This window comes from Lactuca sativa, chromosome 4 (genome assembly GCF_002870075.4).
Source record: "Lactuca sativa cultivar Salinas chromosome 4, Lsat_Salinas_v11, whole genome shotgun sequence".
Lineage (NCBI taxonomy): Eukaryota > Viridiplantae > Streptophyta > Magnoliopsida > Asterales > Asteraceae > Lactuca > Lactuca sativa.
The window spans coordinates 245,682,278-245,709,440 of NC_056626.2; the positions used below are offsets into that span (position 1 = coordinate 245,682,278).

The window sequence follows — 27,163 nt, forward strand, 5'->3', positions numbered from 1 at the left end:
AAGAGATAGGTGAGGATATAATGGTGATGATAATTAGGTGATGATAGATAGGTGATGAATTACGAGTCCAGGCGATGTTGTGGCTACGTATTCATGCGATGATAGTCTATCCCTTATTATGAATTACGAGTCCAGGCGATGTTGTGGCTGTGTATTCATGCGATGATAGTCTAACCCTTATTATGATTTACAAGTCCAGGTGATGTTGTGGCTATGTAATTCATGCGATGATACCCTAACCCTTACTAGTCACATATTAAGGGAGTGGTCCCCGAATTAGTATTGTCTATATGATGCAGGCGATGATCCTTAGGAAAAGTTCTTAGGAACAAACATATAAGGAAATAAGATGTAAGGAGATGAGAGGTAAACATGATATAGGAGATGACCCTTAGGATAATATCTTTTGGGAAGATTAAACGAAGATAATGGGGATGGGTAATTGGGTTGATTGTTTGATAATGGAATATAATAAATGTATTATTGTGGGTTGAGAACCCTATATGCTCACCAGGCTCCCAAGCCTGGCCCACTTAGTTTTCTTTGCATTACAGGTAATGACACAAGGGTATAAGTTGGTGGACTTGACGAGAGATTTTGGATTATAGATCAGTAGTTATAAATAAGTGTTGTAAGGTTTATTTTATATTGTGTATGCTTTTGGTATGTATCGAACATGACATCCCGAAGTTTTATTATTTAACGAAAATACATTCTCTTTGAGAAATGTTTTGGATAAAATTCTTATCGTATTTTATTTTGGGAACAAATTCTGCAACTCTTTTAATCAAAAGATTACTCTGATTTTATAAAACAAAGCATACACAAATCAGTCTTTTCTGGCCTTGAAATCGGGGATGTCACAGTTGGTATCAGAGCATTAGTTTAAGCGAACTAGGAATTTGTAGGATTTCTAGACTTAAACTTAGAATGCTAAGCGATGATTGTGAGATGAGTGTCTACCATATTTTAGACACGAGCACTAGTATATTTTAGGAAAATTGCCTAAAATGCTTTTATGTGCTAAATGTTATATGTTTGCCATATATGATATTATTTGTTCGGATCTATGGTCTGTTGCCGACCGGATCTGGAAACCTTATATGTTTAGGATTCTAAACGTGCGTCTACGATATTAGAACTAGCTTGTAAACGTTTCGGAGTGATAAGGATGATTTGAATATCTATCGTGAATGAGGATCTAATTTCACCTTATTCGGTGTATAGATCAAAAATGGTGAGAACGAGGAGTGGAGTTGGAAATGCTGATGAAAACAGGAATCAAATACCAGTGATTGAACAAATACATGTTGTAGCAGCAGCGCCTGAACCAATGACAATGGCCAGAGTTCAAGTGATGATCCAAGCAATGTTGGATCATCAGATGGAAGAAACCAGACGTCTGATTAGGCAGAATCGCGAAGAATTGTCAATTTAAGTTGAAGAGCCCGAAGTAAATGGAGGGCAGTCTGAAGGAGGAAACTACAGTGGGACCGTTGGTCAAGCCAACCCACCAATAGTTCTCCAAAACAACCAGGATGGAGGAAATGACGGACATGGATGCAAGTACAAGGATTTCATGGCATCCAAACCACCGTGTCTTTCTGGGAGCCCGACACCAGTGCAAGTCATGGACCGGATCTCCGAGATGGAGACAATGTTCGAAAGTTGCGAGTGTAGCAACAGACAGAAGACTGCTCTTGCAATTCCTCTGTTAAAATCTGGAGTACTGAGCTGGTGGAAGTTACTGGCCGGTTAGATGCCCAAGGGGGAAGCTAGCAAGATGTCTTGGGAAGAGTTCGTGGTGCAAATGAAAATGCAATACTGCTCTGAGTAGGATCTTCTGGAAATCAACAATGAATTCCAGAATCTGAAAAAGGGAAAATTGAGCGTCACTGAGTGCGCTACAAGCTTTACAGAGAAGATGAAGCTTATTCCATACCTAATTCCAACTGAACTTTCCAAGGTCAACAAGTTTGCCAATGGATTACCAGCGGACTTTGGTCCGATAGTCAAGCAAGCAACCACTCTGAAAGCCGCCATCTGGGCAGCCAAGAATGTTGAGACCCAAATAAGGGAAAAGGGTCTAGAGAGAGTTGAAGTTGGAGGGAAAAGGAAACACGAGGGATCTTCAATGATCGACAAAGAAACCAAACTCTCGAAATCCGGAGGCAAAGATGAAACCAAGTGGTGTGAAAAGTGCAAGAAGAAGCACTTCGGAAGATGCGATGGAGAAGTGACCTGCTATAAGTGTGGTAGGACCGGTCACTATTCCAGAGATTGTACGTTCGACAATAGGAAGTGTTACGAATGTGGAGATGGTGGTCATATTTCAAAGAACTGCCCAAAGAAGGACAAAGCTGCAAAGAAAAACATACCGCCATAGCCAAGGGCATTCCACATGATCCTCGACGAAGCGAATCAAGGATGAGGATTTTATATCCAATGATCAAATTATGAAGTAGCAGTGCGAATAGTAACTTATGATGTAGCCTATTAGAGGCATAGTATAGGGTGAACTTGAACTTTTTTGTAATAGTTTCAAGAATTAATATAAACCCTGGTTTTGTTATCTGATGTGTTGAATGATTATATGATTTATGTATGGTGACTTGGTTAACTGCGAGACAATACTTGGGACGAGTATGAGTAGGTGTGAATGGTAGTAGAGATCTATACTACCGGAAGCACAGGACTCACGCTTGGATCATGCGAAGTTGCAAGGTTACCAAGAAGCTAGTAATTGATTCCGTTCTATTCAAGTATGTCATTACCATTGTTTCGGTAGTGACTAGTAAGATGGTTGTTATTCCGACCCTAGTGGTCATATCAATCGAGTCCGACTATGATGAGAGGTCATCGGGACATAACCCAACGGTCTATTACAATAGATAAAGGAAAGTATTTATCCTAGGAAGAAGAAGGAGTCCACAATAAGGACTTATTTGGTAACTCTGAAGTTATGATTTAAAGTACAACATAGTACGAAAAGTAGATGCAAGATTTGGGCCTCGTCTGTAGTCAAGAAAGCCATAGAGTTAAACACTCGTTCAAGGAAACATAGAAGTTACGGTTATTACTTAGGATGGAGAGATAACGTATGGAGTCAGTATACGAATCCTGTTTTGTTGATGATTTCGGGATGTAATCATCCTAAGGGGGAGATAATTGTAACGCCCGTAGATCAGGGCTAGTCAATTTAGAGACGATAAGCGTCAAAAATGACATTTTGATAGAGTATTATTTAGAATGAATAATCTTAACTAAGTTGTAGTATATGTTACAAGGATTCCGTACATATAAAGAACGCCGAAATCTGAGTTATAACGAAGAAGTTATGACTTGTCGAAGTTTCGCGACAGAACCGGCACGACACAGCGCGACATAAAAAGTGAATTTACGTTAGAGTGATATTTATCCTTAGAAATCTAAATTAAAGTCTTAGAATATGTTAAACCGTGAGCGTGCATAAAAAGAACGTCCAAATCTGACCTCATAGGAGGAAGTTATGATTTTTCTAAGTTTCTACTTAGCGGTATACAACCCGAATACTCGATTTGAGATCGAGCGGTTTTTAGCAGAAACAATCTAAACGAAAATCGAAGATCTCGTTAATTGTAGTGAAACAATAAAATGATAGGCGAAAACGGACGTCGGATGAAGAAGTTATGAATTTATAACGGAGTTTTCCTGTCCCGACCTACTAAAATAATATAATAAAAATAAATTCAAAATTAGCCGACGGAGTCTAAACGAAAGTTGTAGAGCGTAGTCTCACCTATGCGTGGATATAAAGAATGTCGAAAACGGAGTTCGTATGAGGAAGATATGAATTTTTGAAGTTTATTAAATATTTTCGATATTAAATTTAATTATAAAATTTCGATATTATCCAAGGGGGGGAGTCACCGGGCTTATCCAGGTTACGCCCAGCGTAACCTAAGATTACGCCCAGCGTAATTCGAAGTTCCATCCCTTATAAAAGGAAGTCGAGGCTGCCTTATTCCTTTGCTCATTTCTCTTCTTTCTCTCGCGTTTTTGCATCCACTACAAGAAAAATAGCCTTTTACGACGCGCAAACCACGACACTCATTGATTTATGTTACGCAATGGAGAGTGACGTTAAAAAGGTGTCATCTCTTCAAAAAATTTAAGGATAGAAGACACGCATTATTGCGCGCCCTTAAATTAGTGTCTAAAAAAAACACGGAGGGCACCTATAATAAATTGCGCGTCGTCTAAGGATGTCGCTTTATAATTTTTAATGGAACGCGCGTTCCATCCTTTAACAGTAGGGGGAAATGAAATTCTGAAAAAATTAAAAATCCTGCCTTCCTTTTTTTTCTCCTTTCCCTCTTGCCCAAATTATGGACGCTCCTTCCTTCCCCCTCCTGCTGCCTACTTCTTCCCTCACTTCTACCTACTGGAACCACCATATCTCCCACTCGATGTTGAAATTGTTAGAAAAAGCCCTAATTATACTCTCAAGTCTAAATACAGAAAAAATAGAAGATGGTGAAGAAGTAGCAGTAGAGGAAGTGGAGGATGAACAGTCGAAAATGGAAGGAATGGCATCAATAGCGTTGTTACTAGATGGCAGCCATACGGAGGTCAACATTCTTTTCTCCACAAATTTCTGCCCTTGGGTCATCTTTATTTCCCTAATAGCGTGCCCTAAGAATTATAACTATTACTATGGTTTTCAGCCATTCGATGCTTCGTCTCTCCCCCCATTCTCCTACACTCCTCCATCTTCTCTGAAGGTTCGTCTTCATGATTCTCTCACCCCACATTCAAGCGATTCTCTCCAAAAAATACTAGGTAAAACTTAATTTCATGATCTTGTGAACAAGAAAGTCAAGTCGTCGCCGTCTTCTTCTTCTTCTATACCATAGATATCGTTCATAGTCTCTCTCCTAAAACTGATCGACAGCCTCAAATACCTTAGTCTAAGCCAGCTATTCATCCAAATCGCTAGCAAGTGGGTCTTCTCTTTCTCTCTCAAATTATCAGTCAATCGATTTATTGTCATCACCTCCGTATACGCGCTGGCTTCCCTTTGTTCCCAATAATCTCTCCAGTCAAATCAGGTACCTATCTCTCTGCTTTCTGAATTCTCCTATATTGGAAATTCATTGATACTTCGATAGCTTTTAAACAAAAAAAACTCAGTTTTTCTCTCAATAATCCCTTGGATTTTTCATTGGTGTTCCCCTTACTGGCTTCGATAACCTCTCTAATTTGTGAGATTTGTTTTTACTTTCTCTCCCCCTCCCTCTAAGAAGCAAACGTAGCCTCGTCGCCTTCAATCACCCAACGATTGGATTCATATATGACAACGATTTTATGTGTATGAGTTGTAGCAGCGAGCTATATGGCAACTGTAGAGTCTCTCTTGCTTGGATCTGGAACAAGTCACCCTCCATCCTCTGCCTTCAACCCAAAGGCAAAGGCAGCTGCTGCCTTCCCTGAAACTGCTCCTGGCTTAAACCCAAGGGCAATCATGTCTTTTGCACAAGATCTGGAACAAGTCACCCTCTTCATCCTCATCATTGAAGTTGAATTGATGAAGTATTTTATGAATCAGATGAAACTTAAATCATTTCATGCTACCACTTTTTAACTAATTGCTTCAAATCCTTTTATTTTTTCAGATATTGTGAGGGTTTCAAGTATGCTGCCAAATCAAGGGTTTAATGAGCTTGATAGATTGCGCCATGAAGTCCAAGTCCCATGGCATATTCAAATGTTATGTAAAAAATGTTCTTGGGAGTAGGATTAGTGGCTAGAATGGTCTTCCACCAAAGGTACTTGTGTATTTTAATTTACTCTTTTTCTTATTATGTCTTATTAATCAATAATACTTTGTTTTAAGAGATAAATACAAGTTCATGGTATATGTGTATGATCATGTAAGCCTTAATTGCATCTATTGCTGATGTGGCTCCTTCTTTTGTTTAATTCATGGTTCAGTAGGTTCCTATCATTTCATCTCACTGTCTGTAATCGCATCCTTTGTTGATGTGGCTCTTTCTTTGTGCTTAGTTGCTGTTATCAGATGTTGCCACCTCATTCTTAACTACTGTGTTACCTTGTTATTCATGGTTGTTGTCTCTGCATGTTGTCCATTGATGTTGAGTTGTTGACAGAAAAATCTCACAATGTCATTTTGACCTAACACTTATTGTATCTAAATTCAAGTTAAGTGCTATTATCAGAAGCCGTCATCCATGAATCCACTCCTCAAGTTTCTTCTTCCAAATGTTTGTGACCTTTTGGCTGTGGCTGCTTTTGTTATTCATCGTTGTTGATTCCCCATGTTGGCCATTTGATCTTAACAACTGAATCTCAAATTATCTCATCTAAGAAATATGGTTCAGGGATAAAATTTGGAATTTAGACACATACGACCTAACCCTTTTTAACAGATTGTAGCTATTTGTCAGTTGTTGAATCATATATGACCTTTCATTTGTGATGTGAAGGCAAAGATTCAGAAGAAAGAGGGGATTCCATGGCATCAACAGATTTTGATCATTGATGGAAAGATCCTCGAGGATGGTAAGACTTTAACAGATCATCACATCCGAATTGGATCTAGATTGGAGTTGGTTGTGAGTTTGGGAGGACCATAAAGTTGTTGTGTACAATCACCCTATCATGTCCCAAGCCGATGTCTCCTATAGGTATCTACATCGATCATGATTCGAATCTTATTCGATCACTTCTCATTTCAATTGTTCTACACAAATACTTGTGTCGATTGACTTGATTTTCATTTGATCACACATAATTGACTGATCTTTGTGTGTCCATATTAGTTTACACCAGAGTTTCTTAGGTTTTGTTCATTCATTTCTGTATCTGATTTGGCCAAGTTTATTTTAGGTAAAATCGTGTTATTCAAAAGTGTATTCTTGTCATTTTGTTATTCTCTTCCGGCTTTTACTAATCTGGAACACACAAGTAGGATGATTCAAAATCAATCAGTAACTTCAAATTACTTTCATTTATATTACACACTATTAACTTAAGCTCTGTATTTTCCTAAATTCCTATTTATTGACTGAAAATTTAGCTGATTGTCAATTGTTGAATCATATATGCAAGTTTTTGTTAAGACTTTGACAGGGAAGACAATAAAGTTGGAGGTGGAGAGCTCAAAGAACATTGATACTGTGAAGTCAAAGATTCAGGACATAGAGGGGATTCCACTGCATCAGCAAATGTCTTCTGCCTATTCTTTCCTCTAAATGGTGTACCACCATACAACATCTCATATAATAAAATACATGAAATAAAAAAAAGAATATAATAAAAAATTAGTTAAAGTATTGAAATGGGTAAAAGAAGGTAATTCAAATAAATGGTGTATATTTTAAAGAAAAATTTTAATTCATGAAAATTAATAAGCTTACCCACTGCCCACCAATCAATAGCACTGGAGTGGCCAGCTCCTGTTATGACTTCCTGAAATATCATCATAATTTCAAAGGGTAAAATAAAGAGACCATAAATAAGTGAAATTACGTAAATGCCCTTTGAGTACTTTTCATACCAGAGGTGGTGGTGAGCCCTCCTTTTGTGTTTCTTACCTCTGTTAAAAGTGAATTGAGGCCTGAAATCCAAGTTGCAGCTCAAAATTGTTGGGTTAAGAAGGGTGGTGCATTCACCGGTGAGGTTAGGTATGTTTCAAAGTGTCATTTATCAAATTACCATCCTTTTTTTTTCTAAAACTTTTCAATTTCCTATGTCTGATTTCTTCTTCTTGATTCTTACTAAATACTGAAGTTGGTTTTCTATATTTACAGTGCTGAGATGCTTGCCAATTTGGGTGTCCCTTGGGTCATCCTAGGTCACTCTGAAAGGAGAGCCCTATTGAATGAAACTAATGAGGTACCCTTTTCCTTGTGTAGATTTTACTCAGCCTATTCAAATCAATTCACACTTTTCCTTGTGAACATCTTAATCAGTGTTGTATGCAAGTTACTGAAAAAGTTTTTTTTTCTTTTTCTTGTTTCATTCAGTTTGTTGGAGACAAGGTTGCATACGCACTATCTCAAGGTTTGAAGGTTATTGCTTGTGTTGGGGAGACTCTTGAGCAACGAGAAGCTGGAACCACCATGGAAGTTGTTGCTGCACAAACCAAAGCAATTGCTGGTAATTATTTTAAAACTAAACTTGCTTCTACTGTATGTCAAAAATCAAAAATCTTGTTTTATCTTTGATATAATAAGTAACTTGCACACAAAAGTTATGATTTTGGTGTTTAATGTAAGAAATCACAATATGCCTTTTCTATGTGATTCTGATTTTGGTAATTTTTTGTTGCAAGAGGAAAAGAGGAAAAGAAAGCTCAAGCCGAAAGAGATAAGACGCTGCAAATGCAAGTGTTGCATTCTTCATTTCAATTGTTAGTATGAAACACAGAGTAGATGGGCCAATGTAAACTTCTTATCCATATAACATCTGTTTGGAGCATTAGTCTTAAAGAATTATGAAAGGCAAGATGCAACTTTACTTAGTTGGAATTTGATGTAGAGAGTAGATTAGATGCAAATTTAGATATTGTAAAAAATAGAATTGTATGACATTAAATTTTATGCAATGGATTGTATTTTTTGTATATGATATTTTATTTCTATTATGAGACATTAAATGCAAATTTAATTTAAAAATTAATAAATATATAAATATTTTTTTAGAACATTTAAAATTATGATACGCAAAAATGTGTGTCATCTTCATTTATGACATGGCCTTTCTTGACAGGGGCTTCCTTGATACGCATTGCGTGTCATAAACACGCGCGTCGTAAGGTTACGACACGCAAATGCGTGTCGTCTTCCTTTATGACAGGACCTTCCTTGATACGCATTGCGTGTCATAACTGCGCGTCGTAAATGCGCGTCGTAAATGCGCGTCATAAATGCGCGTCGTCTCTCTTTATGACAGGGCCTTCCTTGACACGCATTTGCGCGTCGTCTGAGCGTTTTACGACGCGCAATGAGCGTCGTAAAAGGCCTTTTTTCTAGTAGTGATCGTTTTTCGTGCAAGAATTATCCAGAAGCCCCGGTATCATTCCGGATCCCCGAAGCAAGTCCCGAGGCCCCGAAGATCCCGAGAAGTGAAATTCCCGAGTTGAAGATCTGCCCGTGAGGAGCCCGGTTTTTGTGAAGATCTTCCAGATCTACAGAAGAATACTACTTTTACAAGCCGTAGTGCTGTCCGATCATCTTCTGATCAAGTGAGTGTGTGGTTACTCTCTTCTAACACATAAATATAAAGTATTAGATATGAAATACGTGCTATGTGTTATATATTATTTGTCTATTTGAGATGGGCTTGGAATTGATGTTTTTATATGGGTGTTAAATGATTTAAACTATATATGTAATTTATATCTACAAATATGTTGGGTAGAACATGGGTAGATGAAATAGTTGATGTGTGTTGAAAGAATGTGATAAGAGACAGGTGAGGATATAATGGTGATGATAATTAGGTGATGATAGATAGGTGATGAATTACGAGTCCAGGCGATGTTGTGGCTACGTATTCATGCGATGATAGTCTATCCCTTATTATAAATTACGAGTCCAGGCGATGTTGTGGCTGTGTATTCATGCGATGATAGTCTAACCCTTATTATGATTTACGAGTCCAGGCGATGTTGTGGCTATGTAATTCATGCGATGATACCCTAACCCTTACTAGTCACATATTGAGGGAGTGATCCCCGAATTAGTAATGTCTATATGATGCAGGCGATGATCCTTAGGAAAAGTTCTTAGGAACAAACACATAAGGAAATAAGTGTTGGATTAGTGTCTAAGTCCATAACTATTTTGGTATGTACTTGACCCGATTATGAGCATGGTCCTTTTGGGTTGCCTTCACCCTAGCAATATGTAGGATGAATTATGGAGAGAAAGGTTTAAATATGATTTATTAATATATTATGAGAATAATATATTAAAGGATAAATCATATTGTTTATATAGTATTAGTCAAGAATTAATTGATAATTAATTTTGTGGCTAAAAGAGATTAATTAAATTTAGGGGAATGGACTGCAATTATTGGATAATTGAGTTATTGGGCTAAGGAATGCTAAGGGAATAAGGGGTGAACGAAATTATGATGGAAGCCATCATATTTTCGTCCATGGCCTTTATCCAGAAGGTTCCATGGGCTGCTTAGAGTTTAAGCTGTCCATTAGGGTTTTGATTGAAACCCTAGCAGCCCACACAAGTATATAAAGGACCCCTTAGGCCCCAAAAACGTGGACAACTAATTCTCTAGGGTTTCTAGTCGTTTTTTGGGCAGCCTTTCTTCTTCTCCTCTTCATCCAAGTTGCATAAGGTGTTTGTGACTCCATTAGAGGTGCAACACTTGAGGCACTAAGTTTTTGAAGCCAATCCAAGCAAGGAATTGATTGTTATTGCTATATAACAATCAAAGGTAATTCTATAAACCCTAATTCAGTTTATAATATGTTAGATCTAAGTTTATTAGTCTTGGATTCAAAGCATGTACAATAGAGAAACCTAGATCCAAGCATTAGGGTTTGTATGAGCACATAGGATTGTTCTTATGCCTAAAACCCATCAGTGGTATAAGAGCCTTGATTGGTTTCTGTTGTATGTGATGCTATGTTGAATTATTTACTGAAAAACGAGTTTTTCGCCTTTGCCCGACACAACTCGGCGAGTCAGTATCTGGACTCGGCGAGTTGGCTCTACTCGGCGAGTCCAGGTCTGACTCGGCGAGTCAGTTCGTCAGGCAGAGGGTATTTCGGGATTTAGCTGCTGTTTTGACTTGGATTTGATGCTTAATTCGTTTTTGAAGTTAAAATCCGATTTTTTATCTTAAATTAATGATTATCCTTGCCAAAACAATAGATAATTTCAAATCTTTTAAATATTGGTTGTTTATGTGATAAATATGGATTATTTAAAGTTATTTGGTAATTATCTAATAACTAAAATAAGATTAGGTCAAATATAGATAATTATGAAATTAATTGTTTAATTTGAATTATTTGTTGTTTGATCCCTAATGTTTTGAAATGTTTCAAAACTTGCCCTCATGTTTTGGAATTTAAAAGTTGATTAAAAGTTTAATTTTGAAATGTTAAATTCTAAAACCCTAGTAATTTGAAAAGTTCAAATCACACCCTTATGGTTTTATTAATGAATTAAAGTGTATAATTAAAAGTGATTTAATAAACCCATAAAGTTTTTGGTTTACATTTAATTAAAATTAAAAGTATAATTTACTAAGTTAAACCACCTAGTATTTTAAAAGTGTAAAATACACCCTATACTATATATAACATTAAAAGTCTAGTATTATATATGTATGAGTAAACAGTCAGTCTTACTGTTAATAGGCCTCATTCACGAAGCTGGTCTATAAGGGGTGTTTAAGGAAATTACCTATAAAATGGCGATTGAATGGGTATCCACTCTTACCCACCGCACTCTTGACTAGTGGAGGGTCGTTAGCCGAACGGGTAGGATAGGACAGAAACCTTCCATTATAAGTATAATGAAGTACAAAGTAACTAAATGCTTTTTCAAATTCCCAAATCATAGTTACTTTAAGAAAAATGTGAAATTGTATGCTAATCCATAGAATTACACTTCGTACCCCTGTCAAACGTTAGTGGAGCGTGTATGGTTAACCGACACACTAATTTGGGGATGACATTGGTAGCGAAGGGTGACTCGATGTTTGTCATAGATCAATGGAGCATGTGTGGCTAATCGGCACATTGATTAGGTGATTGTAGCATTGGGTGCACCACGTGATTCGTATGGTTATTCACACCTTATTTGTGATCCTCGGTATCCCAGTCACAAATAGTAGGGCATAATCGAGATTAAACATGCCATTGAAAAGTTCAATGAATCTCAAAGAGATCTAGGAGTTTCAATGCATTTAAAACTTAATCTTCCTTTTCGTTTTTCATGGTGGAAATTTGTAAATCGTCATTTACCTACCTTTAAATATTTTGCAACTAGATTACGACATCCCTTTTCTAGGTTGTAGAATATTGTGTTGGATCCTAGCCTTAATAACTCATTTGGGTGTTTTATTATGGACTCAATCAACTTAACTTGAATTTTCTCCCATTTTGTAGATGTCTGAATCTAACCGTGGTATTCCCGAATCCCAAGGAAAAAGTGTTCCTAATGAAAGTGAAAGCTTGATTCAAAGTGAAGGATCACTGTGGACTAGCTTGATTTCACTTCCTCCTCTTCCTCCCGTTGTTCTCCCTAACCCTAATGATCGAAGATTTGAAAGGTTCAAGATCACCGTGTCCCTATTGGAAATGGAACATCAAGATGGCAAACCCGTGTGTGCTCACATCCTAGGGATGAAATCACACATTGATAGGTTGATTATGTTGGGTGCGTCTATCTCAAATAAGTTGGCTGTGGACTGGGTTCTTCAGTCACTCCCTGAATCATATGATAAGTTCATAAGAGAGTATTATATGATGAAACTTGACGCAACCCTCATTGACTTGACTTACATGCTTATTGCTGCTGAATCAGAAATGATTTGGCGAAGTAATGGAGCATATTTGTCTTATAACTCAACCAACCATGCTTCCATGGACACCACCTGTTCCTACTGCCAAGGGAAGGGGCAATGGATACGAAGCTGCCCGAAGGACCTGAAGAATCTAAGAGATAGGAGAGTCGATAAGTATGACTCTAATTTAGGTATAAAATCCACTATCTAACTCCATTTAAATTCCTATTCTTTATTCATAATGTGATAAGATTACATTGGCATGTTTTGCAGGATTAGAGAAAAGAGAGGAAGTTTGATGGAAGAACAAGATGAGTCTGATCACGAAGAAATGGATTTCGATCGCATGAATTCGAAGATCAGATTTTGAGCTTAGGGAGTTATGATAGAATTGTTAGGAGTATATGATTACATAGTTTTTCATTTGAATTTTGCATTGTAAGGACATGTTTTCCGCTGCTTTTATGAATAAAATAAATTTTGGTTTTTATCTTATTTGTTTATCCTTGCAATGAAATATATGAAAAATTGATGTTTGTGTACTTCTATTATTAGCAAAATGGATTTGATTCTTAATTATGTTATTTGTGGAAATATCAAATGTTTACCAAATAGGGAGAGTTTCTCATCGCCCAAGTTTCAATTGGACAGAAACTTGGAATCATGCAATGTGTATTGTATGCTGAATGAAAAACTTTCACATTTGGGAAACTTAGACTAATTCTTTGGCAAAGTGTCAATTGAAGGACAAGGAGATCAAGTACACAAGGTTGTGCGTTGATCAAGTCCACCACAAGAGTGGCAAAGATATTCTTCATGATTTACTAAAGTTTAGTAAATATGATTATACTTATAAGATTAAGTGTAATTCTGAGTTGATTGAAAGGGTTTCAATGAATAGTAGAACGAATAAAGAAGAATCATTTAGGCAGAAAGATAAAAGTTTCTCTTTTCTAAGAAGAAGGGAGTTTTATTGTGTTTTATGATAAGTCTTAAAGATTAAGAACCATGTCTCAATAGATCCTCTAAGTGAGTCTTAGTGCAATTGCATGTCTAAGAAGAGGAATCGAGTATTGTAGAAATGGTTAAATCAATAAGTCAATCATACTTCGTTCCAATATCAAGTCTTAGAGTCAAGATTGTGACATTGATTGAAAAGTCTTAAGTAGGTTTATAACACTCATCAAATGTGGAACTTGGAAAAGTTTTCTTATTCTTGCACATTTGAAATTGGTAAGTTGTGCTGTCTTGGATAAGACAAAGAACAACTAGGACCAATTATGTGAAGTGTTTTTGTATTGATAAGAACTACACTAACTCTTGAATATTTTCTTTGTCAAGAAATGTTTCTTGACAAGAGAATCTTATATATCAAGGAGTCAGTGGGAGTCTTAATGGTCTTGAAAGGTTTCAAGAACAAATCAAGAATAAACCTTATAGATCATCACTAGCGCACGACTTGAGGTTTACAACCTGTCATGCTGACATTATTTTGTTTCTATGCCATTCCAATTGAGTTAATTGTGTATGTGAGTTCTATGAGTTCTCATTTGAATGCATACTAGAGCCTTAGTCGATGGATAATACATTGATATGTAAGGACAAATTACCAAACTACTTGGAAGACATGGTGGACACTCGTGTTACCATAAGGCAAGAAATCAATATTAAGAAAGTTCAGTCCATATGAGGTTGAATTTGTCACAAACTTTGGTTTTGGCAAATTCACATGGATAGGAACTCATACACCATAAAATCTAAGTGTTATAAGATTCCCTCCTTCATGAAAATGAATGTGAGGAAATGCTTTCACTAAGAAAGATTTTAAGAAGATAGCGATTGTGAAAATTGTATTCTCAAATTCGATTATGGTTACGGCATCCCTTTCCATAGTTTGAATTGTGAGATTTGGCAATTAGTTTGAACAATTGGAACTTAGTAACATAAGTTCTAAATTGTTTAAACACACATATGAGCTATCTAAGGAAAACGTGTATAAGTTTAAGAAGCTTAGATAAAGGCTTATCGAAGCATCTGATATTAGAAATATGAATCTCAGAAATTCAATAGGCATTGTTTTCTAGAAGTTCATTTGTTTTCTGAATACATGTCAAAGCTAGTGGGAGCATAAGTGTTATGCTTATATGATAATAATCATCATGATAGTGGGAGCATAAGTGTTATGATTGTATGATTATTATGGCGAGTATTGCAAGTTAGCAATATTAATTATAGAAAAACAAAGATTCAAATTTGCAAAGTTGCATGGGTTGAAAAGTTGTTTTGCTATAATTAAGGGAGAGAATATTATACTTCGTTTCAAAATCTAAAGCTTAGATTAAGAAATTTTAATATTTTCAGTCAAAGGGTACATTGTGTGTTCTTAAAATTCGATTATGATTTCGGCATCTCTCTTCATAGTTCGAATTGTGAGAACATGACACATAAAATATTATGGCAAAAGATTGGTAAAGTATCATATCTTTATGTAGGACATTATGCATCGTGTCCCATATGCTTCGGGTATAGGATCGATTGCAAATGCTATAATATTTTACCATTCTAAAATTTTCCAAATGTCTAGCGCATTAAGAGGGAAATAAGATTAGAATCAGTTTTGACTAAAAAATAATTAAACAACTATCAAAGGACGATCCAAAGTTCACTGGGGATTGGTCGCTTGTGAGTAGTTGGAAGTATGGTATTGGATGGACCATATCGACATTATTATGAATAGATAAGATTCTATTAAGAATAAGTTGTCATATGGTAAATATGGAAATGTTTCCATATTGGGAGTTGGATGTTGAGAGTCTATGTCTAGATTAGAAACTTTTATGCAAGAAGGATGTTTAAAGGAATGTACTTTGAATGTGAGACTTCGCATCTATGGAATTTTCTTGTAACAATTTCTGATAGAGTACTTTGTAAATTCATTGGCCAAGTCTTGGTGAATTTTGTGCTATGACATTACAAAAGAATCATTGCATAAAATGTTAGAATCTAGCATATTCTAGTAGTGGCAAGAACCTTGTGTTCTTACACTAACAGTTAGGATTAAGGAATTGTGAAATGAGCATCGCTGGAAAAGTTTTTCAATTGATCTATTTCACAAAGTAAGGACCATAGGAAACAAAGTGTGCATGCTTGAAGCATGGGAAAATTGTTGTAATTCAAGTAATGAGTTGATTATCCGAAATGTTAAATGATAAATAATGAGTAATCAATATGGTGGATAAATAGAAGTGTTTTATTTACTCTCACAAGTTTGGGGCCATATAGGATTAAGTATTATTGTTATGTTTCAGTTTGCATGTTTTGACTTCCAGAATAACTAGGTTATTCAAACATCCACAGTCGGTCATACGTTGGAAGTAAGTATGAAGGAAGACTGTCATGAAGAGTCTGTAGATTGTCTGAAAGGTTTAGACATAGCACAAGTTTGCTACAGAATTCATGAGTGCTTTGATAAGATTAGAGTATTGGACTAAACCCACGCTCACTTGGATCACTTCATGGTTTCATCACGAGTGATTAGTGAGACGATAATATTGTATATTCTTGAAACCGAGACATGTGAGTTGTTATTTGTTGGTTGGTTGCACATTGATAATAAGTAAACGCACCAGTAACTTGGTGTTATAAAACTTATTGTTGTGTGTGATTCGATTAGTAAATGCAAGCGAGCATTTGAGTCAAAGTTTATCCATTCCTTTTACCCAAAGTGGGATAAAAGCGATATATGTGGGCCTCTCGATGATTTAGTGATGACACCTAAGTGCTTGGCCAAGTCGGGACTAAGTTGATGTGTTCAATTGTAGTCTATTATCTGTCGTCATAAATCGGAAGTCGGGAAACAATATAGAGAGAATGATTGAAATTCATGTCTTTTGTCTATACGATATCTTGAGAATGGAGGAATATATAATCCCTTATCTAGAGGACACGCTATCTAATAAGATCAGAGTTGACAGCGGCTTTTGAAAGCTATGATTGCTGATTAGGTTCTGAAGTCATATGGAAAATAGTTATTAGACTTATCCAAGTGGGAGACTATTGGATTAGTGTCTAAGTCCATAACTATTTTGGTATGTACTTGACCCGATTATGAGCATGGTCCTTTTGGGTTGCCTTCACCATAGCAATATGTAGGATGAATTAAGGAGAGAAAGGTTTAAATATGATTTATTAATATATTATGAGAATAATATATTAAAGGATAAATCATATTGTTTAATTAGTATTAGTCAAGAATTAATTGATAATTAATTTTGTGGCTAAAAGAGATTAATTAAATTTAGGGGACTGGACTGCAATTATTGGATAATTGAGTTATTGGGCTAAGGAATGCTAAGGGAATAAGGGGTGAACGAAATTATGATGGAAGCCATCATATTTTCGTCCATGGCCTTTATCCAGAAGGTTCCATGGGCTGCTTAGAGTTTAAGCTGTCCATTAGGGTTTTGACTGAAACCCTAGCAGCCCACACAAGTATATAAAGGACCCCTTAGGCCCCAAAAACGTGGAAAACTAATTCTCTAGGGTTTCTAGTCGTTTTTGGGCAGCCTTTCTTCTTCTCCTCTTCATCCAAGTTGCATAAGGTGTTTGTGACTCCATTAGAGGTGCAGCACTTGAGGCACTAAGCTTTTGAAGCCAATCCAAGCAAGGAATTGATTGTTATTGCTATATAACAATCAAAGGTAATTCTATAAACCCTAATTCAGTTTATAATATGTTAGATCTAAGTTTATTAGTCTTGGATTCAAAGCATGTACAATAGAGAAACCTAGATCCAAGCATTAGGGTTTGTATGAGCACATAGGATTGTTCTTATGCCTAAAACCCATCAATAAGATGTAAGGATATGAGAGGTAAACATGATATAGGAGATGACCCTTAGGATAATATCTTTTGGGAAGATTAAACGAAGATAATGGGGATGACTAATTGGGTTGATTGTTTGATAATGGAATATAATAAATGTATTATTGTGGGTTGAGAACCCTATATGCTCACCAGGCTCCCAAGCCTGACCCACTCAGTTTTCTTTGCATTACAGGTAATGGCACAAGGGTATAAGTTGGTGGACTTGACGAGAGATTTTGGATTATAGATCAGTAGTTATAAATAACTGTTGTAAGGTTTATTTTATATTGTTTATGCTTTTGGTCTGTATCGAACATGACATCCCGATGTTTTATTATTTAATGAAAATACATTCTCTTTGAGAAATGTTTTGGATAAAATTCTTATCATATTTTATTTTGGGAACAAATTCCGCAACTCTTTTAATCAAAAGATTACTCTGATTTTATAAAACAAAGCATAAACAAATCAGTCTTTTCTGGCCGTGAAATCGGGGATGTCACAATGCTCAAAGTAAAACACAACCAACAAAAATATAACTGAAAAAGTTACACCATCGTATAAGTTTACATGTTTCTAAATCAATTACATTATGTTGACAAAAATGAAATGTTTGATGCCTTAGCGTCCCATCCTCAAAAGCAGCTAATTACCTGATTTACTGATTTCCTGAGAAATACAAGTAGTTTTGAAAGAGTGTCAACAATTAAGTTGGTGAGTTCATAAGTTTTTGGAATGAGATGTTGAAATCCTTTCTTTGTAAAAGTATTGCTTACTCCAGAAAAATCTAATATTTTCCTTTTAAAATGTGTTGTAGCCTTAAATGTTAAAGACCGAAATGTAGTAGTGTTTTTCCATACTGATGTGTGAAAACTCACTTAGTTTTAAACCTACTTTCAATTATAAATAACACACAAAGGCAGTGAACCTATCAATTGTGGTATAGTTAAATAAGTAGGGTATCGAACATAGGGAACGACAAATTAAAACTAAAAACTAATTCTATCTAAATTAATTAATAAATAGGGGGTTTCTCTAGTTTTACAAGACTAGAAAACTTACTAACTATTGCTTAATCTAAAACTTAGAAAAACAAAGAATTAACTAGATCGATAATGGGAAGGAACTTCTGTTTAGTTCAAGTCAATTGGTCCTATGGTTGATTTCAAGGTAATGATGCAATGGATTAATTCTTTTGTTGGTTACCGATTCAAGTGACTAGATTCACATTCACTACACTAATCCTTAGCAAATAAACTAACTTAAACAGTTGCCAGTTGTCTAATTTAATTAAATTCACTAGATTAATTATTCGGGTTAATTTAGACTTGAAATCGTTAACTAATTTAATCTTTTAATTAACTTATTGTTGATGGTCATCACATAAGCTTGCACATGAATTTACTCAATTTTCTTATTAACTCTAGTTTCCTGTTCATTAATCCTAGACATATGATAAAGTGGTCACATAACATATGAGGTTGATAATCAATAGATGTTCATGCTAATCAATTATCTTCCTATTAACAGAAAATTAATTATTATTCACACACAAGGTTCTTTAGCAAGCTAAAATAACAAAAATCACCAACTTAGAATTAATCCTACCATAATCAAACCATAGTATCAATTTTGTATCCCCAAACAGAAGTCTAAAGGTTTTAGCTCATAATTGAAGTAAATAACATCAAACGAACAGAGTCTAATTGTTTAACCATAATGACAAAACAAAAGATTAAGTAGAGTGATGAAATTTGCCTCAATTCTTCCTTCGAAATTGAATTCTAACTTACAACTTCGTCTTCTAGGGTTATTCTGACTTCTTAATCGTAGCTGAACTCTTCTGAATCGTTCCAGAATTCTCTCCCATCGTTCTGGGGAGTTATCTTTATATATACGAATCGACTCGTCGAGTCAGGTGCCGACTCTTCGAGTCCATCTCTCAGTCCCCGTATTGTGATAAGTCTCTAGGATCTCGAGTCTTTATCTTCTCGAATCTTCGCTTGGACTCGCCAAGTAGTCGACCCTACTCGCCGAGTAGGTGTTATTTTTAGTGTTTTTATTCTTTGTTCCATTCTCAAGCTCTCAACCTCTTCTCCTGCTTCCTTTTGCTTTCGAGCTTCATTTTTGGACTGAAAATATAATTCAACCACTTTTAAGTACCTTTTGTCCATAAAATGCAATAATTTAGCTAATAAATGAATAAAAATCTATACTTAATATGAACTAAATATGCACATATCAAAATACCCCACACTTGACTTTTGCTTGCCCCCAAGGAAAACTGAATTTTAAACATATTAGAATCACATATGACAATTCCAATCTAACCCAACCATTATGCCAAGAACGCAACACATGCATTTGTGTCTAAAAATGTCCTAAGTACCCCCATACTCCAAATACTCACAATCCTCATAAACATTCGCCCACTCACCCCGAATTATGCTCATTTTATGCAACCCTCCGAATCCATCCGCAGAAAACCTTTTACCCTCAAGGTATTTTTAGTTGAGCAATCCAAGTATACATAATCTAGAATTACAATTTATGATACCACTATGGAGCTCTTTTTTGGAATTCTTCACTTCTTTGATAATTTGTCTTTGATCTCTTTGAATTCACCACCTTTATTGTTTGATTTTTGGTATCTTCAACTTTTTGAATTTCTTGGAATTTTGATCTTTTGATCTTCACTTTATTTTAACTTTATTTGCTCCAAAATTCTTCAAACTTTTCTTGCAATTCTCTCTCTCTTTTTTTTACATGTACCTCTCTTTTTTCACTCAAAAACCTACATGCTTAAGCAGGGGCGCTCAACCTCAACCTTTATTGGCTAACGATAATAATTTTCCTGGATACATTTCAGGTTTAGGCTGCTAAACATATTGCATCCCTCAGGCTGAGCAGGGTCACGTTTTTGTCCCATGATTTCACTGGAGTAAGGAAGCCACAAATGCACTAGAACGTGTATAGGCTCAACTAAACATTTGGGTTTTCATGCAATCATCAACACAATTCTAACATGGAATCCTAATTTGCTTTTACCAAAATTTTCTAAATTAAGTCCTAAGTAATATTTTTGGTCTGCAAATTTTTTTAAAATTAGCCTAAATTAAGATTCTAAATTTTCTAATATGTGACAAACCCCCTACCCCACACTTATTTTATGCAATGCCCTCATTGCATATTATGCAAAAAATAAAAATGCAAATATAGAGAGAATTGGAACAAACTCCCCTGGGGTAGTAGTCGATAGGTTGATACTCTTCTCTTCAGCTCCATCTTCAATTGACTTCAACCATGGGAACAACTCATCCATGACTTGGGTGTCAAAATCTCATGTGGCAGCTCCAAATATGCAGGGAAAATAGTGTAAGATATTAAAGAATCGATATGGAAGAATAAGTGGTCAAGTAGCACACTTAGCAGCATCAAATCAGCAGTCCTTTTAGTATAAAAATGAACGACTCGTTGAGTCATATATGCGACTCGTAGAGTATAAGCGCGGACAGTTTCGAATATGTGAGAATACAAGGCGACTCGTCGAGTCAGTTTAGTGCACTCGACGAGTAGACCGCTGGACGAAAAAAAATAATATTCTGCATTGGTTCTAGCCTCTAATAAATCTTCAAAATTTCTCCTCACTTCTAGACTCACTCGCTCATGTCCCTTAGGACCGGACTCGACACTTTGACTCTAACGCTTCCCTAATTTCTTGACTCTCTCTTTCACTTTTTATAACTCTCTTAACTCTATGACTCTAAACCCTTCTATGCAAGCACTCCTAATCCAATTCTGAAAATCATCAAGGCAATCAAACATTAAGCATAACAGTAAAAGTCTTAACAAATTCCAAAACACACCAAATAAGAACAAAAACAAAAATAAAAATAAAAATTGTTTAATAAAAACACACAGAACTAATCGTCATCCTCATCGTCATGTTCCTGCCCCGCTCCACTTCCACTCGCGCCACTCCTTCTTGAATTGATCACTTCATCCCACGACGGAATATACGAGAAGTTACCACCATCGATATGCGGAATGTTGAAGTGGTCAAAAAGTCGAATGTGGGATTGATTGCTAAAGTTTATACCCCGCACCATTTGATCTTGTAACCGCCTCATCTCAACATTGTACCAATCCATTGGTACTTCATCACTGTCTACCGGAATCACCGGTGGTTCCTCCTCTACATCACGCTCACGCCTCGATCGGACCCTCCTTCCCGGCGCCTCAGGACCAACAATAGGATCATCATGCGGGATAGCATAATGACCTCCACCATAGTCCTCAATGATCCTAGCCCTCCTAAAAAGAATGGGATTGAATGGAGGGGTAGGAATCATAGTCATCAAATTCCACGCGCCACGGGTCATCAACCCAAACGAATTGGCGAGTCGTGTAACAAACATTCCACCATTAATCTTCGATGTCTTGCGGTCTTTGACCGCACCCTCTGCCAAATATGAAGCTAAACACCAAGGAATATTGCAGAAAGTGTCGGGTGTGATAATGCTCCATAAGTAAAAGACATCAAGGTTAGAAAACTTGTCATCATCCTTTCTTTGGTTAATGGTGGTGGAAATAAGGCGATGAATAAGGTGGTGTGTAGGCGACCGAATGCTTCCCTCCTGGGCTAACTTCGGAATGTACACTTTGTTGGCAATCGTATTCCACCAACCCGTGCTCGTTACTCCATCGGGGAACACTTTGTGAGAGCGTTCCATAAATGCGTGGAAAATGGCGGTCGAGACCAATGACCGGTCATAAATACCCATCCGACAAGCCAGATCAACCACGAAGCACTGATGAAACTCGCCCCCAAGACAGAAACTGACACTCGTCGGGTGATAGCAGTCATCTCCCCCACGAAAAGATACCGTGGAGAAAAATTCCAGGCAAAGCTCCCGGTACACCGGCTCTTGAATACGAAAGATCCGGCTCCACCCATCACAAACCATCGTCTCTCCCTCGTAAGTAAACTCCTTTAAAAGATAGGAAGCCAACTCTTTTTCATAACGCACACTTTGCAACCAACCCCAATCAATTCTGTTGGGCACATAAATTTCTTTCTTTCTAACTTCGGCTAATTTCTTCTTCCACCTCGTCATGGCTGAAGCGGATTCGATTTGATGGAAATTTAACCAAGGAAAATCTCCTTGGCGTCCACTGGAACCTTGCCTCGTGTGAAACATTTTCCTGCAACACAAAGAACACAAAACCCAGAAAACACAGAAAATTATCAAAACAGATCACTCTTGGGTCGCCGACTCGACTCGTCGAGTCCATGAACGACTCGGCGAGTCGCAAGAACTGCGCGAGTCAGTCGGCGAGTCGGTCAAAATCCGGCCATGAAAACTCAAAATTAACTTAAGGGTTTTGTCCAGGGGCATGTCTATAAGGTATTAGAGCAATAGTAATCATCCAAAACAACATAACTGATGTAAAATCAAAACCCTAGAAATTCAATATAACTAAAAATCGGTTATTATATGAAATTACTACCATAGATCATCTTAAAATCATTGCTCTAACAGAATAAAGGAGGAAACCAGTTACCTTTTGAGATGGAAATTGAAAAACTTGAAGAATAATTGAAGAAGATGATGAATGCTTAAGAGAAAAGGTTGGGAGGGAGGCGCACGGCGAGTGAGTTGTGAAAAAAAAAACTGATTTCATTAGGGTTAAAACCATAGTTACCGGTTGTAAAAATTATTTTTTTTTTCTGTAAATAAGACCGACTCGTCGAGTCAGGGTCAGACTCGGCGAGTCTGGTCGCGATTTTATCATTCTTCTGAAATCTGAATGGACTCGTCGAGTCATGGTCAGACTCGGCGAGTCTATTGCAAACAATTTAAAAATTATAAAAATTTTCCATTTACTTAGAAAATTTACTCCACCCCACACTTAGTCCATACGCACTCTCAACCAGATATGTCCGACGAATTGGAAGATTAGATTTCTAAAAACAAAAAAAACGTAAAGATAAAAGAAAGCAAACTCTAAATAACGGGTTGCCTCCCGCCAAACGCTTCTTTTTAAGGAGTCGTTAGCTGGACTCCTTCCCATCTACGTCTCGTCATCTTCCAGCATCGGGAATGCATGCCTAATATTTTGTGGTTTGTACTCTGTCTTGTAAGCATGAATCTTCTTTTTGTAAGCCCGTTTTAATTCCTCCTTTTTCTTCTTTACAACTTCATCCTCAGCTGCTTGGGCTTCCCTTCTCCTCTTTTTCTTCTTCACCCCACTCTTTTTCACCTTCTCTTGCACCTCCTTTTCCTTAAACTTAATTACTTCAAAGCTTGTGAAAGTTCGTGCTCTAGGTTTGGTAATGAAAGGTTGACCAGCATCAACTCTCCTATCATTTGCCTTCTCCTCTTTTTCTGTGCTTACTTCATCTTCAAGCGGAATTGCATCAAGATATGCTATATGGACATGTTGAACTTCCGTGTCCATTTCTCCTTCTGCTGTTTGTTCTTCTAAAGAATGATGGAAAATATCCAAGTCCAGCTTATGCAGAGAACTAGCAACAAGCTGATCTAAGTCCTCCAAGTTGTTGGCAATTTCGACTGGAATCGTCGAGTCCAGGAGAGTGACTCGGCGAGTCGGATCGTACTTCACCATTTCCACTGTGTTTTCTGAGTCGGCTCCTTCCAGTAGCTTTTCTATCTCCTCCAAGTCCTTGTTAACATCTCCATCCTTTCCAGAAGGTAGCAAAAACTTGCTTGGATCTTATTCTTGCAAAAGTGCAAGTTCCTTTTGTAGTATCTCATCATCTAGACCGATAAATGAGATCTCTTCTTTCCCTTCTTCTTCTTGCTTGGCTTCTGGTACAGCTCTAAATATTGCGGACTCGTCACCTACCCTTAACATTAGTGTAGACTCACATACATCGATTAAAGCACATGCGATGTTTAAAAATGACCTGATAGCTTCATTTTATTTACTTCTTTTTATAGTTTATGTTAGTACATTTCATTCGCATTTTAGTTAACTTCCATGCATATTTTCCCTTTTGTTATTTTTATGACAATTTCGGGGTACTTTATAGTTTCTTGAGCATTATTGCAGATTTTCTTGGAAACTATCAGGGCGGCACTCTTAGGAGGCGATTGGGCTTGAAAGGAATTGGGGATTTCGTGATTGATGGCTATGAAGGTGACTCATGGGGTGGACCTGTCAATTGCTTGAAGGCTTGGAAGAATTGAGCTTTAAATTTGAAAGACGTGGGAGAATTCTTGAGTGTGCAAGATCAATATTTGGGAGTTTGCGGAAGTTTAGAGTGATGTGGATAGACAAATTGGGCTTTAATTGAAGAAATATTGAAGAAAAATGGGCTAGGAGTTGATTGGATTCGAACTGGGCCAATGGATTAGCTGTGGGGGCCCAAAACTTGAAGAAGCCCAAAATTACCCGTCAGAGCCCGCGGCCCGCGTAAGATTCCCCGCGGCCCGCGTGGATTCCTGACAAGGGCAATTTCGGGATTTTGCTAAGAGCTATATTTTTGGAAGTTTGGTGTGCCTCTTTAGCCTTATCTTGAAGGTCCGATTTTGAGACTTTCTCTATGGAGTTTGGAGCATTTTTGGAGGCCAAGAACACTTGAAGAATATCTTCTTTTCATCTCTTGAATCTTGTCAAATGTTTGGTACAATCTCATCTAACTTTGTTCATTTGAGTTTAGCCATGCTTGGCTAAACAAATCTTGGTTGACTTTTTGTTGAATCTTTTGAACTTTTGTTGGATGTTGAAGAATCCATGAACTTGTTCTTAAATCTTTATGGAATTGTTTTGTGTTTTATCATATTATCACTACTAGTATGTTTTTATTCATGAGTTTAAATATGTTTGTGGTGATTAGTTGGCTAATTTCTTGATTAAGTAAATGATCCTCAAATTAGCAAGCAACAAATGATTTTTGAGTTGTTTTTGCTTCACACAATCATAAAAACATTTCCTCCAACATGGTGGTGAAAGCATTTGACCCCTCTTGGATTTGGTGACTTTTTGGTTCTTAATGCTAGTTGACTTTCACTAATTACATGCTATTTGGAATTAGTGACTTTGACTAAGGAAATTGTTATGAGCTTCTCTATCCATTTCAACAATTAAGAAAAGTCTAGGTAATCTCAAGCTCCTTGGATTGCTATAGCCAAATTAAGGATTTAAATCAAAGTATTGCACCATTGGATTCTAATGATATGTTCATCAAAAGTCAAAGTGAGGAAACTTTAAGTCAACCATCTCTCCTTTATTGATTTACATCAAACTCTTATTTTTGTTGCATTTGTCTATTTAAATCATAGTTAATTCTAGTTTGTTTCAAGTATTTCAAAACACCAAAACCCCCTATTTTATTTTTATTGTCATTTTACAAGTATTTTTACAAAGAGATTTTTCATAGAGTTATAAATTGAACCAATCTCCGTGGATTTGATCCCTTTACCACTATACACTATTTTGATGTGTAATATTTAGGGTTATTATTTGTGTTGGCCTCGACAACCACCATGACCTCCCCAAAATAATCGGAATTTTGGGGTCTTCTTCCATGTCAAGCACCACAAAGTCTACTGGAAATATGAACTTGTCGACTTTAATAAGAAGATCCTCACAAACGCCTCGTGGATGAATTGTTGTTTTGTCTGCCAAATGGATCTTCATGTTTACCGGCCTTGGCTCCAGTAAATTCAGCTTCTTAAAGAAAGAGAAAGGCATCAGATTGATGCTTGCACCTGAGTCGGTCAATGCTTGAGTGACAAATGCGTTTCCAAATTGGCACGGAATTATGATACTCCTCGGATCGCCCTTCTTTTCGGGTAGCTCACTCAATATTATCTCCGCGACTTCAGCCAAGTCTTTCCTAGCAGCAAAGAGACCTTTTAGTAAGTTGAAGTACTTGGGTGTTTTGAGCATTGTTTCTACAAATGGCACATTGACTTGTAGGGCTTTAACATGCTTCATGAAGGCTCTATAAGCTTCAACTTTTACAACAGGCATGGCTTTGATTGGGAATGGCAAAGGGGGATTATATGGCTTTAAGGGAATGACAGTTTTGTCATTTATGCATGGACTCGTCGAGTCCATTAGAGGGACTCGGTGAGTCTGGTCGGGTTTAGCTGGAGCCGACTCTTTTGCCTTTTCTGTCTTCCTTTTCTATGCATGTGTGAAAATTCTTCATTGCTGGAAGTCACCATATTCACATTCTCCATTCTCGGATTGGTTTCGGTATTACTTGGAAGTTGACCCGGTCTTCTTTTGTTCACTTGGTGTGCAAGCTGTCCCAGCTGTTTCTCAATGTTGAGAATGGATGCCTGCTGATTCCTTAGCATATTTCTGGTCTCGTGTATTGCAGCATCGTGATCATTGTGTGTCTTTTCGGACGCGACTATGAATCTACTGAACAATTCTTCTAAATCTGCTTTCTTTTCCATCACCCGTTCTTCCTTTTGATAAAATCCCCTCTCTTTCTGCTTGTATTTCTCCTCCTTAGCCTTCTTGTATTCTTCGTATGGGAGCCATTCCTTCTTCGGTTTTTGCTAATTCTCGTCGTATCGATCGCCACTTGAATAGAATACTTGAGCCTTCTTGTTTCCATTCTCATCCAAATCACAATCCTTTGTGAGATGGGGCCCTCTACAATTTTCACATCCAACCCGAATAGCATGGATTGTTTGATCCATTTTTGTCATTCTTCTATCTAGACTATCGAGCTTAGCTATCACTGCCGCCATGCTATCATTTGCCG

At 36.9% G+C, this 27,163-nt stretch overlaps 2 protein-coding genes across 2 annotated transcripts; one reads left to right on the forward strand and one right to left on the reverse strand.

Annotated features, from left to right (window-relative positions):
- The first annotated feature begins 5,374 nt into the window (after positions 1-5,374).
- Positions 5,375-8,267, forward strand: LOC128133607 (uncharacterized). The gene is made up of 6 exons (XM_052771109.1): positions 5,375-5,571; positions 5,655-5,691; positions 6,486-6,561; positions 7,562-7,685; positions 7,812-7,896; positions 8,028-8,267. Exons 1-6 carry the CDS (start codon positions 5,375-5,377, stop codon positions 8,226-8,228), a joined length of 720 nt encoding a protein of 239 aa, XP_052627069.1. The 3' UTR covers positions 8,229-8,267.
- A 15,883-nt stretch (positions 8,268-24,150) lies between these two features.
- LOC111884902 (uncharacterized) lies at positions 24,151-26,415 on the reverse strand. Its single transcript, XM_052771110.1, has 2 exons — positions 25,931-26,415; positions 24,151-24,283 (listed from the first exon to the last, which is right to left on the reverse strand). The coding sequence occupies exons 1-2, from the start codon at positions 26,413-26,415 to the stop codon at positions 24,151-24,153; spliced, it is 618 nt and encodes a 205-aa protein (XP_052627070.1).
- Positions 26,416-27,163: the final 748 nt, after the last annotated feature.